Below are 13,272 nucleotides of genomic sequence, written 5' to 3' on the forward strand. Positions count from 1 at the left end.
AAGGTCTACACCTTGTGCCAATTCCTCCATAAAAACTCGAAGCACTTTCTTAATGGAATTAATCGTCTTAAGAATGGATTTGGCAAAGAGACTGACATCATTTGCAAAGAATAGATGGGAAAGAAATGGACCATTTCTTGATGCTTGGATGTGGCTCCATTGTCCTTCCTCCACTTCTTTAGAGATTTGAAGGTTCAAGTATTCCATATAGGGATGAACATATAGAGAGATAAAGGGTTACCTTGCCTAATGTCACGTAAGGGTTTAAAGCTATATAGCCTAGATCCATTGAAGAGAACCGTAGTCATGGTAGACAAGATGCAGGCCATAATAGCTTGACCTAACTAAGTGGAAAAATAAAGTATAAATAAAACCTTTCGCACGAAAGACCACTCTAATTAATTTGTTGTATGCCTTATCGAGATCAAGTTTGATGATCATAGCTCCTACGTTGTTTTACATTTGATTTAATAAATGTATAATCTCTTGAACAATAATAGCATTATCTGAAGTTTAGCAGCCAGGTAGAAATCTTCCTTGAATTGGAGAAAAATTATTTTGGAGGATTGGTTTGATCCTCGTAGCCATTATTTTTGTGATAATTTTGTAGGTCATGTTGCTTAAACTAATGGACCAAATTGAGTGATTGAAGATGCTTCTTGACACTTGGGAATAATAGCAATTAATGTATTGTTAATACCTTCTGGGATGGTTCCACTCCGAAAGGCCTCCTTAACCATGTGGCAGAATTTGAATCTTACCTATGGCCAACAACATTGAAAGAAAAATGGGTGTAATCCATCCGGATCCGGAATCTTTCTAGGCTTTAGGGACCGTGCTGCTTTAGCTTTTTATACGTACGTTAGTGTTGGAAATTTCGGGCCACAGGAAACCCGTTTGAGGAGGAACCATATAGATTCGCGCTTGCAACTTTGGAATAAATCAATGAGGAAATAATATAATTTCGTGACTAACGTTGTAAGTGCAAAATTACCTATCAAAAGGTATCATTCATACAAAGGGCTTGGGCTTCTTTTATCACAAAAGCAATTAAATGTACTTTAGTAAAATCTTAAGCAAAATAAAAAAGGAAAAACTTTAATCGAATGGCATTAAAGTAAATAGCAACCCAGTGAGTAAAAAGGTGAAGAACTAAGTTTGCATGTTCTCAAGAAAATTTGTCTTCAATCATATTTAATGATAAGAAGAAACAAAATTGCTATTATAAAATGATATCCATTTTCTGTATTAAAACATAATCCATCTAGTTGATGTTAATAACTACTCATTTAATTTTTATTTAATGCATCGATGTTACCCAATTTATTATCAAATTTTGTTTATAGTAATGGTATCATTTTTTTCTTTTCAATACTATAATAATAAAAATAATAATTACTAATTAAATATTTTAAAATATCACTTTTATTTCCATCACTAAATACCTAATAAAGATTCTTTAAAAAATCCATGCTTCTTCAACCTCCATCTTGTTATGATTAAAGATGGGGTAATTTGACAATTTTTTTTTATTTTAATTACTTCATTAGTGTTCATCAGTCATAGAATATCTTCCCCATGTTGAAAGCCCCAAACTTTATGTCCCATCTTTGAAGCCAAATGCACTTAAACATGTGCCCTTTTTATCCCTTAATAATGCCCTTCCCTTTAATCTTTCATGCTTTGTGCTCCATTTCAATGAGCAAAAAACATGGATGCTTTATTGGCCAAACAGAACGTTACCAATCCACAAAGGTCATGTCAATGTTGTTTTGTTTTCTTTAATGTAAATTGTAAGTGTTAATTGGACCATAGAACTAAAGTATTAAAGCTGCCCCTTTGGCTAAAAAAGCACAAGAGAGGGGATATTATCTTTGTTGTTTTTTTTCTTTTTAGAAATCTGTTCAGTTTTGTCACTTGAAAACGATGGTGTGAAGCCTTATGTTAGTTTAACCAGTGGCACATGAGAAAAGAGCGTGGTGAAACCCAGGAGAGAACTGTTCAGTCAACTGGCCCATACCCTACCTAATTTTTTTAGGGCTTCATATTTTATATTTGCAATCCAAATGATAAAAGATGAGTTTACTGCAATTTTAACCTCTCTACTATTGAAAATATAATATTTTAGTTCTTACACCGTAATTTTGAATGATAATTAACATAGCATTAAATTAAAAATAAAAAATAAAAACTTAAACAACCATTTAATCTAATACTATTATTCTATCAACAACAAACAAACTAATGTGCAAAATCCAATGCGACTAAAATAAAATTTTATAGAGGGCTAAGCTTTAACCGACAAGTTTAGAAGCATAAAGTAAGATGGTCTGACATTACCTTTTCTGGGCCACTGTAAGGATTGTCACCATTTCCTTGTACTGTAATAACCTTGTTTGAAACAAGTAATGCTATTGATTATATTACCTTGCTGTTCAAGTCATTTGTTAATCTATTCTGTTCATAGCTGTTAAGCCACTGAGATCACTGATTCACATGTATAATTGCACAATCCCATGCCTCTCCAATAAGAAAAGGGACTTACACAACTTTCCTGCAAATATAAATTCCTAATGAACATGATTCCTTAGATCAGCTGAACTTGTTATGAAAAATATGGGTTTTTGGGTTATACTTTGTTCATATATAACTATAAACCAGACTATCAGTTAATTTAAAGGAATATAAAAGAACCTGCATACTTAGTCTGTGACTCTGTTCATTCCAAATCCAGGTTTCTGCAAATGGGAAATTTGGAGCAGGTGAATTGTCACCTTCAAATGGAAACTCATTATTTAAGAAATGGTATATATAAATGTATAAAAAAAAGGTTACTTGAGAATAAAACCCAAAATTGATGAAGGAAAAGCGACATTTGGCTTCTAATTAGTTATCAGGTCACTACAATATTATATTCCCCATCTACTTTCCTTTTGCCCCTCACCAGGCCCCGGTCTTCAACAACGCCTCTTCTCCTCTGTTTCTTTCATACCACTTCTAATTTTGGATAATCCCTTTTCACCATTCTTTCACCCCAAATAATCATCACTTCCATGTTAGTTTTGCAGTGAAAACAAAGCCAACCTACTTTTCAAAACCCCAAAAGCATAAAAAGGAAATACTTAAATGGTTTTCCATGTGGTTTAATTTGGTTTTCTAGAATATTATTAGGTTGACTTTAATGTAATTTAACGTAATGTCACTTCATGTTTGCCTAATCCTATATTGTTTCAACCTTCTTTAAATCAAACCCCATTTTTCTCTGATTCTCTCACCAGTCAAAACATTCTTCTCCACGATTGCAAAAGCAAAAAAAAAAGAAAAAAAGAAATGAAGAACAGTAACAGTAATACCAAGCTAATCCTCCTCCATCCTTATATCCAAAAACAAGGCAGCTCTAGCAGATTATGGCTCCTTGCCTTCATTTCCTTTTTCACTATTGCCTTCCTTTTAACTCTCATATACACCCGAGAGTCTGTTTCCGGTAGAACTACAGCAGCCGTAAGGACAACCGTGAGAGGCCCCGGCTCATCTGTGTCCGCCTTTGGTGGTGGTGGTGGTTCACTATTGCCCACCACCGTCATCAACACCCTTCTCCATTATGCTTCGAGATCCAACGACAGTTTCCACATGACATATGCGGAGCTGAAGCCGATCTCTGATGTCCTACGTAAATGTTCCTCCCCATGCAACTTCCTCGTTTTCGGTCTAACACAAGAAACCCTCCTGTGGAAAGCACTGAACCACAATGGCCGCACCGTTTTCATCGACGAAAACCGGTACTACGCGGCCTATTTCGAAGAGTTGCACCCGGAAATCGACGCTTACGACGTCCAATACACGACCAAAGCAAGCGAAACGAGAGAGCTCATAGCATCTGCTGAAGTACAGATCCGGAACGAATGCAGGCCGGTCCAAAACCTGCTGTTCTCAGATTGTAAGCTGGGAATCAATGATTTACCGAACCATGTTTACGAAGTGGATTGGGACTTGATATTGATCGATGGGCCAAGAGGCGAAGGAGACGAAGGCCCTGGAAGGATGCAACCGATCTTCACGTCGGGGGTGCTTGCAAGAAGCAAGAAAGGGGGCAATCCCAAGACGCATATATTTGTTCATGATTATTATAGAGATGTGGAGAAGATGTCTGGGGACGAGTTTTTGTGCAAGGAAAACTTGGTGGAATTGAACGAAGTGCTAGCACATTTCGTGGTGGAAAGAATGGAAGAGAATAGCTACCAATACTGTCGCAACAAGAACATCAATACATCAAGGAAAGCTTCATCTTCATCTTAGTTCATGAATGTGATGATCATATATACATACAGTCCCAAGCCAAGGTGTCAAGAATGGTATAAAGGAAGGTGAATACGTACGGATTATTTATCATCATTTGAAAACATTTTATAGATGGATCTTTTCTTTGTTGGGGATGGTGTTTGTGTAAAAAATAATTTTGTTTTTGGCAATGAAAATTGTAAGCTCATTGAATCAGAAGATCCAGAACTTGAAAAAGAAAAAAAAAAGACTTTCATAATTAGGCTTTGTATATTGGTATAGTATGCTGATGATAAAAGGTGAAAAAAAGAACACCAGGATGGATAATGTACGATGAAAACTTAGTATGAACAACTATGGTTTGAAATTGTGAAAAGTTATGTGAGAAAATAAAATGTTTAAAAAATATCCTGTTAAAAAAATGATTTTTTTTGAAGTGTAACAAATATAATATAATACAATTAAAGTATAAATAAAAGTTCAAGAAATGTAATTCAAATTAAAATTAATATATTATCTTGTTGGTCATTTAATTTTTATGTCGCTTTTATTTTGGTCACTCAAAATGAAATTCTTATAATTTTGTCACTTAATTTTTAGGTTGCTCTCATTTTAATCACCCAACTATTAAATACATTATGTTTATACTTTCGTTTTATTCACCCAACTTCTATGTTTTTTCATTTTAGTCATCCAAAAAATATTTTTTTCAGTATTGATCGGAATAAAATACATTAAAGTGAAAAGGTGAAAAAGTGGTATAAACTAAGATAATGTTTTAAAACATGTCAAATTGTACTTACTTACCTCGTTACCGAAAGTTCTAATTTTTTTTCCAATATTGAAAATTTAAATTTTAGTATTATATATATATGTATTTAAAATATTTCACTTATAGAAATATTTGAAATATCATACCCATAATGTAGAAAAAAACAATGACATTTTAAATATTTTACATATAAAAATAAATATTTGAAATAATTGTTTCATTTTATAATATTAGAAATCACCATACCCACATTATACATGGATAAAATAAATATTTGACATATAAATATTATATATAAAAAATTAGTTGATGTTTATATTATATTATATATTATAAATGAGTTGTTAATTTCAAATATTTTTAACATAATGATATATGTAAAATATATATTTTTATTATATAATTACATATTTATTATTTGATTTTATGAATAACAAAGTTATTAATTAAAAAGATTTAAAAAGAATAATTAAAAAAATTTAAAAACAATATATTCATTAATTAAAAATAAAAAAAAACTTTAAACAACATAAAATAAAAAAAAATTACAAATATATTTAGAGAAAGGAAATTGAACTTAAGTTTGAAAGATGAAATTATTATATTTAACCATTTAACTAAGGAAGTTGATATGTTAATAATAATAATAATAATAATAAGCTTAAAACAACATGAAATAAAAAAAAATACTAATTTTATGTGAGTGAGAGAGGAATTGAACTTAGAACTCAATAACAAAACCACTAATATTTAACCATCTAATTAAAAAAACTAATTATACTAAAAAAGTCAAAATTTGTAACTTAATTCCTGTCAATTGTGCAGAAAGTGTGCGTGCTTTCACACACTCTCTAAAAGCAGTCTACTTTCCTATATTTTAAAAAAAACGGCATATTTGACCAATAAAGTTTTTTTTTCATATATGGCTAATTTAACTTTTTTTTAATATGTTTCTTGTTTTAATATATAGTTATTGATATATTTAATTTGTGGTCCATGACATATGTCGCAAAATGTATAAATTATTCTATTTTAAAAAAATATATATAGGTTTAAGAGTGTAAAAAATCTTCAAATTTTTAAAAAAAAAAAGCAATTGAGTCTTTATTTTTTTTTACACTTAATTAAGTACTTGAACTTTTAAAATACATAAAAAAGGCCCTCAAACTTTTTCAAAAAAATTAAGCCCTTGTTTTTTTTTTTGCACTCAATTGGAAACTTGAATTGTTAAAATGTATCAAAAAGGTCCTTAAACTTTAAAAAAAAACAATTAAACAATTTTTTTCCACTCAATTCGGTATTCTAATAGTTGACCGGTAAAGTTAATTGCCCCTAATTTTTTCAGTTAAAGCCACCATGTGTCACAACCACTACGTGACATGCGGCAAAAAATATAAAAATAAAAATCAATAAAATTTATAAAAATATTAAATTTTAATAAAAAAATATAAAAATTAGAAAAAATATAAAAAATATAAAAGTGTAAAATTTTATAAAAATCATAAAAAAATTATAAAATATATAGAAATATAGAAAAGAAATTTACAAAATTTTATAAAGTAGTAAGAAAATTATAAAAAATGTAAAGAAATATACAATTTGTAAAAAAATTATAAAAATTCGTTAACTTTAACGGTCAACAGTTAAAATTTTTTTTATGCATTTTATATTTTTATATTTTTATAAAATTTTACAGTTTTTATTTTTTTACGATTTTTATATATACATTTTTTAATTTTTAATATTTTTATTTAAATTTAATAACTTTTATAATTTTTTTACAGCATGTCATGTCGTAGTTGTGACACGGGATGGCTTTAACTGAAAAATTAAGAACAATTAACTTTAACAGTCAACTGTTAAAGCACCCAATTGAATGAAAAAAAAAACCTTAATGGTGCACACGTTATTGGCAGTAATAATAAATTATGTTTATAAAAGTATTATCATCATAATTTGGTATTTTAATTTTAAAATATAAAGTTGTATTTAATGTAATGTCACCTCATGTCGGCTAATCTTTTAATGAGTTTGAATCCAATAAAGTTACCATATTACAAATTTTTAAAATTAAATTCATTTATATTTTATTTTTTGCCAAAATATTACTTAATAATATAATATGATTAATATAGTAAATATAAGTTTACATTTATTTATTGATAATTAATTTCATAAAATACGTTTAATTTCTATTAGAGGGTGAGTGTCTGATCGAATCGAATCAAATGAAAAAATTTCAAGTTGACGAATCATATTTTATCATGTTAACTCAATTTAAAATTTTCTCGAATCGAGTTGAGATGAAATTCAAATCGAATTAAACCTAATATATTTGTTTGAATTAAATTAAAATAATGACTTTGGCCCCTTGTAGTCATTGTCACCCACTGTAATCAAATTTATTATTAACTTTCTTCCATTCATAATTTATTTATTAATCTTTTATCTATGTGTTAGCTTATTTGCTTGCTTAGTTGCTTCAATTATCTTCTGATTCTTGTCACAATCTATTTTGAAAATAAAAAATATTAAATGTAAAAAATAATTTTTTTTAATAAAAGTTATTTTAAAGATAAAATGTGAAATTGATACCAACAAAACATTTTAATACAAATATTTTATAATATCATCAATTATTCAATTTTAACAGAAAATTCAACTCGATTCGAACTCAAAATTCGAAAAAAATTGAATTAATTCAATTAACTCGATTAATTCGATCCGAATAATTCAAAATTTAAATTTTATTTTATTTTTTAAATCAAATCAAATTTTATTCATCAGTACTTTCTATAATTATTCTAATAAAATATTCATGACAATCAGGTTGACCGATAAATAATAAATTAAGTATTGTGTGACGTTTAATTTTCCTTTTATATGCACCTATTAAAAGCAGGGTTGGAGAATTAAAGCATGGCAACCCAGTTCCCATAATCGGTATCTAATTAATCTCCATTATCTTTCAATTAATCCATGTTTGTTATCTTTCAAGGCGCAGTTGGTTTTTTTTTTAATATATTATATTATGTAATTTATAATAAAAAATTAAATCTATAATAATATATAAGAGTGAATATTTCATATACTCACAGTGTACGTTTTTTATTTTATAATTAACTTTTAAAAATTGACATGTATTTTTTTAAATATTTATTTTTAAATATTTTATTATATTTTTATAAGATACTTGTCAGTGTCTTTATTTTATTTGTGGAGTCTAAAAACTCCACCGATGGTGTATTAAATAAGTTTCCAATATTTAATACTATAATGTAACATTAATAAACTGCCAAGTTGTCAATATATAAAATTGGCTTAATTTATAACTTTGTATTTAAACTATACTTTTATTTTCATTCTGGTACATAAATTTTTTTTTTGTCGCAAGTGACATCTAAACTACTTTTTTCTCCAAGTTGGTACCTTTGTTAATCAAACCGTTTAAGTCTATTTTTAGAAAAAGGCTAAACCCACAAAATTAGTACCTAAGCTATGTCTTCTTCTTCTTCTTCTTCTTCTTCTTTTTCATTTTGGTACATATACATTTTCTTTTGTCACAAGTGGTACCTAAACTATTTTTTCCCCAAGTTGATACCTGTGTCATTAGTCAAACCGTTAAGTTCATTTAAAAATAGATAACCAATAAAAAGTGTCATGTAACAAAAAAAGAAGACAAAAAGTATTATGTTCATTATATATTTTTTAAAAATTATTTTAAAAAATAAAAATAAAAATAAAAATTTCAAAAAAATTGAAATAATAAGTTGAACTAGTTCAACCACTTTTTAGCTCAGTTCAACTTATTTGTATTGATTTATGAGTTAATCGTTTCAACCTCTATCTTCAAACCAATTTTCGATCCAACCGATTGATTCGGTCTGATTCTAAAAACAATGGTTTTGATCAACGAAAGAACTTTTTCGATGCCATTAGGTTGAACAAGTAGGCGGTAAAATTTAAAAATAGAATTACTCGCCAACGACTCAACCTCAAGATGGTCAATTTTAAACATTACTAATATTTCTAGACATTATGAAAAAGAAGAAAGAAAAAATGTAAAGGAAAATAAAAGACTTTTTTTAAAGTAGAAAATAAAAAATTTAAAAATTAATTTTAAAAGTTTATATGATGTGACTGTCTATTATAGGTTGAAAATTTTTTTAACGAAGATAACATTTTGGTGTAAAATGAGTGAAAAAAATAGTTTAGGTACTAGAGATGGATCCTTATTGGTGCCTAGGAGTCCTTGCCCCTTACTAAAATTTTGAATTTTTTTTATTTTTTCTTGAAAATTTAAAAAAAATTAATTAGGCCCCTCAAAATTTTGAAATTTCTCATTAATCTCACAAAAAAATTAATTAGACCCTCAATTTTTTTAAAAATTTCTCATTTAACTCCTAAACTTTTTGAAAATTTTACCACGCCCCCCAAAATTTAGCCCCAAAATCCACCACTTTTTGGTATCACTTGTAATAAAAAAACAGTTTAAGTACCAACTTGAGAAAATGAGCATTATTTAACTACCAATTTGTGGGTTAAACTTTTATAATTATTATTATTATTATTATTATTATAAATAGACTTAGTAATTTGACTAGCAATTTGAATATCAGAGATACTAGCTTGGGAAAAAAGTAGTTTAGATACTATGTGACAAAATGTTTAGGTACCAAGATGGAAAAAAAGTACAATATAAGTACCAATTTGTGGACTGTGGGGTAAGCATATAAAATTTTAACAAATGAAAATTATATAAAATTTATTAAATTTAAAAATAATATAATTTTTAAAAAATAATATATGTGTTTTTAAGATGAGTTTGGTTAGTCATTTACAAATTTTAATAAGTTTAAGCAAAATTTCAAGCTTATTTTCAGATAAACTTAAGGCTAATATAAAGTGTATTAATACCATAATTAAACATGCACCTCATGTTAGCATGAATTGCTTTAAATTCGTTGATGGAATTATTGAACTAACCCTATAAATTTGGAAGCAGGGGCCGGATACGAAAAACTGAAGCAAAATATAATCAAAGGTGTGCCTGACTTGCCGGAAACTGTTGATGTAGGTAGCTAGTGTCACACAACATTATATATATAATGTTATAATTTAATTAACTACAAACTGCAAATTCTTTTACGTTACAATTAATCTCTAATCCTTACTGTTTGTAATAATGTCATTTTTGGATCACATTTCTATAAAGAAGTAGAGAAGGGGAGTTACGGAAAGTTTGGTGAACCCTTGGCAGGATGTAACCAATGGTAAGTTGATCAGATCCATCCTATTCATACATATGTTGGATGATATGAAATATTGATGTGTATCTGCAGGCCAAAGGATCCACCAAACTTCAAAACGAGGATGGAAGAGTGTTTCAGACTTTGCACAGGCATGCCACTGATTTTCTTTAATCTGCAAATAATGTACTTAATGATTAATTTAATTGGTTGTGTGTTGGCGTTTGGATGGTTAGATATTTCCAGAAAAATAGTGGGAGGGATAAGTTTGGCGAAGGCATTTTGGATGGTTCGTCTCAATGGTTACCCTGGTCTAACCCTAGCTGATTACCAACACTCCCTACAAAATCAGATTGGCGAGTATAAATAAATAAATTATCTGTCTTGCTGGGAACTAATATCATCAGTGGGATTCACACCGACTATGGTAAGCTTTCAGTTTTTTAATTTATTATTTAGAAGATTTTCGTAGGATTCCTAATAAAATATTCTGTATATGCTTTTAACAGGTTTGTTATCTTTGATTAATCAAGATGATGATATTACTGCACTTGAGGTATATATATATATATAATCCTTATTACCACCTTTATAATTGTAACTATATACAATTATGTTTTGAAGATAACAAACCTCATCAGGTGAATGGATACCTGCTACTCCAATTCCCGGAACATTTGTTTGCAACATCGGTGACATGTTGAAGGTACTTCTTCTAATCAAATCAATTCAATTAACCCTTTTTTTTACGAAGAGACGTGCATGTTGTTGTAGATATGGTCCAATGGCATATACGAGGCAACCCTGCACCGAGTAATAAACAATTTTCCAAAATATCGAGTCTCGGTGGGTTATTTTTATGAGGTAATTACAACTTCTTGTTTTTGTTTTTAATTATTCGCTGATCAACAAAAATAAAATACAGGGAGATGTAGATGCGGTGGTGGAGCCACTGGAGATGTGGTGGAAAACAGATAAATGAGAGAGCTGTTTATGGAGAGCAAGACCAACTATATTTTGTAGGATCCCATCCACTTCATGCGTTCGTCAACTATATTCATCTTTCATTTACCTACTTTTGTCCTATCATTTATCCATAATATTAATAAAATTTCTAATTAAATTAATGTTACAAGTCAATTTAATACTTATATTAAAAAATAATTTATTTCTTTAGTATATTAATTATCTATGCTATTTGCTTCAGTATTTTCCTCTCTCGGAATTAGAGTAATTTTAATGAAATAATTAAAATATTTTTAAATAGCTACCAGAATTGAAGCTATATCAACATCAATTTAGTCCTTGTTTAATTTTTTTAAACAGTTAAAAATTTCATTTCATTGAATACTATCTAAATATTTAATTTGCAAACCTACTTTAAAATTTCTTAATTTTATAAATTGTATTTTTTAGATAGGGTAAATCAATAAATTTTATGTTAAAAAAAATACTTAGCATATCTGTACAGAAGATAATAAATTCATGTTTAAAATTTATAGATAATTAAACAATGTTCATAATTTGTTTGTAAAAAATCAACATTAATTTTAAAAAAGTATTTAAATATTTTTAAACATATTTTTATTATGAAACAATAAATTTTAAGAATACATTAAACCCTATTTTAAATGAACAAAATTATTTTTAAAATAAATTGTGTGAAGTAAATAATTTATAATCAAGAAAAATAATTTAATTTAAATATGTAAAACTTAATTGTTATAAATATTTAAATATGTTCTCTTATAAAACTTAAAAATTTTTAAAGTTTATATAATGTATTTAAAATAATTATAATCTAAAGTTATTTCAATAAGTAATGTTGATATTTGTTAATAAAATTAGTTAGTATTCAATTAATTGAATAATTATAATTTTAAAAGATTAAATGTTATTTAAATTCAATTATTTTGTTAGACATTAAAATATTAATATTGGAATTTAAAAAGATTTTATATATTATTGGAATTTAATGAGAATTGTGTTTACAAGATGTTATTTTATAGAATAATTTGTATTGATTGTTTTTATTAATGATTTAATAATGGTTGAGAATATTGAATTTGTTATTAAAGGGCTTAAATATGTGTAAAACAGGGGGTTTTTACCTATATATTATAAAATAAAATAAAAATTACTAAAATTGAATGTTTAAAAAATTATGTACCAAAATGGTACATTTAAACAGGTGGAGGGTGGTGCATAGGCGGCACCATCCTAGAATTCTGACAAATTTGACTGAAAATAAAAAAAATATTTTAATAGTGGTGCCAAATTGATAGGCGGCATCACTTTGTCCAAAATAGTATATACGCAATATTTTATACGGAAGGGGTATGGTGGGTATAATGCCTATCTAATATGCGGCACCATCCCATTTCCCCCCTCCCCATCCGACTCAATTTTAGTATCAATTAAAAAAAAAAAGCAGAATATAAGGAACAAGAGAGGGAAAAGAGAAGAAAGAAAGAAAAGATATTTTTATTTTTATTGTTATTTTCAAACAGAATAAATTATTTTATTAGTATTATATAGTTTGTTTAGTGTTATTTTTATGTTTTGTTTTAAAGTTATTTTGTTTATTGTGATTTGGTAGTAAGTTTTGTGTTTAGATTAATTATTTGTTTAATGTTTATTTTGATTTGTTAGGTTATAAATGTTATGTTTTAAATTTCTTTAATATATTTGAAAGTTTTTATGTTAGTAACTATTATAAAGTAATTGTTAGTTATAACAGTAGAAAAAAATAGATAAATACTGAAAATATTTCTGTAATAGATATTGTTAGAAATCGTAATAAATTTGATATTGTTAGAAATAGTCTATTTTTATTCATTAATTTTTTTATGTAAGTATTTTTATGTTGTTCGAAATTGTTTTGAGAATTTTTATTTATTTTTAACAAATTGAGTATTGAATATGGATAATCAGTTTTTCATATGTGTTTATTTCGATGGAATCATCTTGACA

At 27.5% G+C, this 13,272-nt stretch overlaps 1 protein-coding gene and 1 long non-coding RNA gene across 2 annotated transcripts; both read left to right on the forward strand.

Moving 5' to 3' along the window:
- The first annotated feature begins 3,052 nt into the window (after positions 1-3,052).
- On the forward strand, positions 3,053-4,531 carry LOC107901604 (protein IRX15-LIKE). Its single transcript, XM_016827674.2, has one exon. The coding sequence runs from the start codon at positions 3,331-3,333 to the stop codon at positions 4,294-4,296; it is 966 nt and encodes a 321-aa protein (XP_016683163.1). The 5' UTR covers positions 3,053-3,330; the 3' UTR covers positions 4,297-4,531.
- Positions 4,532-10,537: 6,006 nt separating this feature from the next.
- On the forward strand, positions 10,538-11,426 carry LOC107905937 (uncharacterized). The gene is made up of 5 exons (XR_001686636.2): positions 10,538-10,726; positions 10,809-10,855; positions 10,941-11,005; positions 11,074-11,145; positions 11,225-11,426. It is a non-coding gene; the product is annotated as an uncharacterized lncRNA (long non-coding RNA).
- The last annotated feature ends 1,846 nt before the right edge of the window (positions 11,427-13,272 follow it).

Source organism: Gossypium hirsutum, chromosome A11, assembly GCF_007990345.1.
Source record: "Gossypium hirsutum isolate 1008001.06 chromosome A11, Gossypium_hirsutum_v2.1, whole genome shotgun sequence".
NCBI lineage: Eukaryota > Viridiplantae > Streptophyta > Magnoliopsida > Malvales > Malvaceae > Gossypium > Gossypium hirsutum.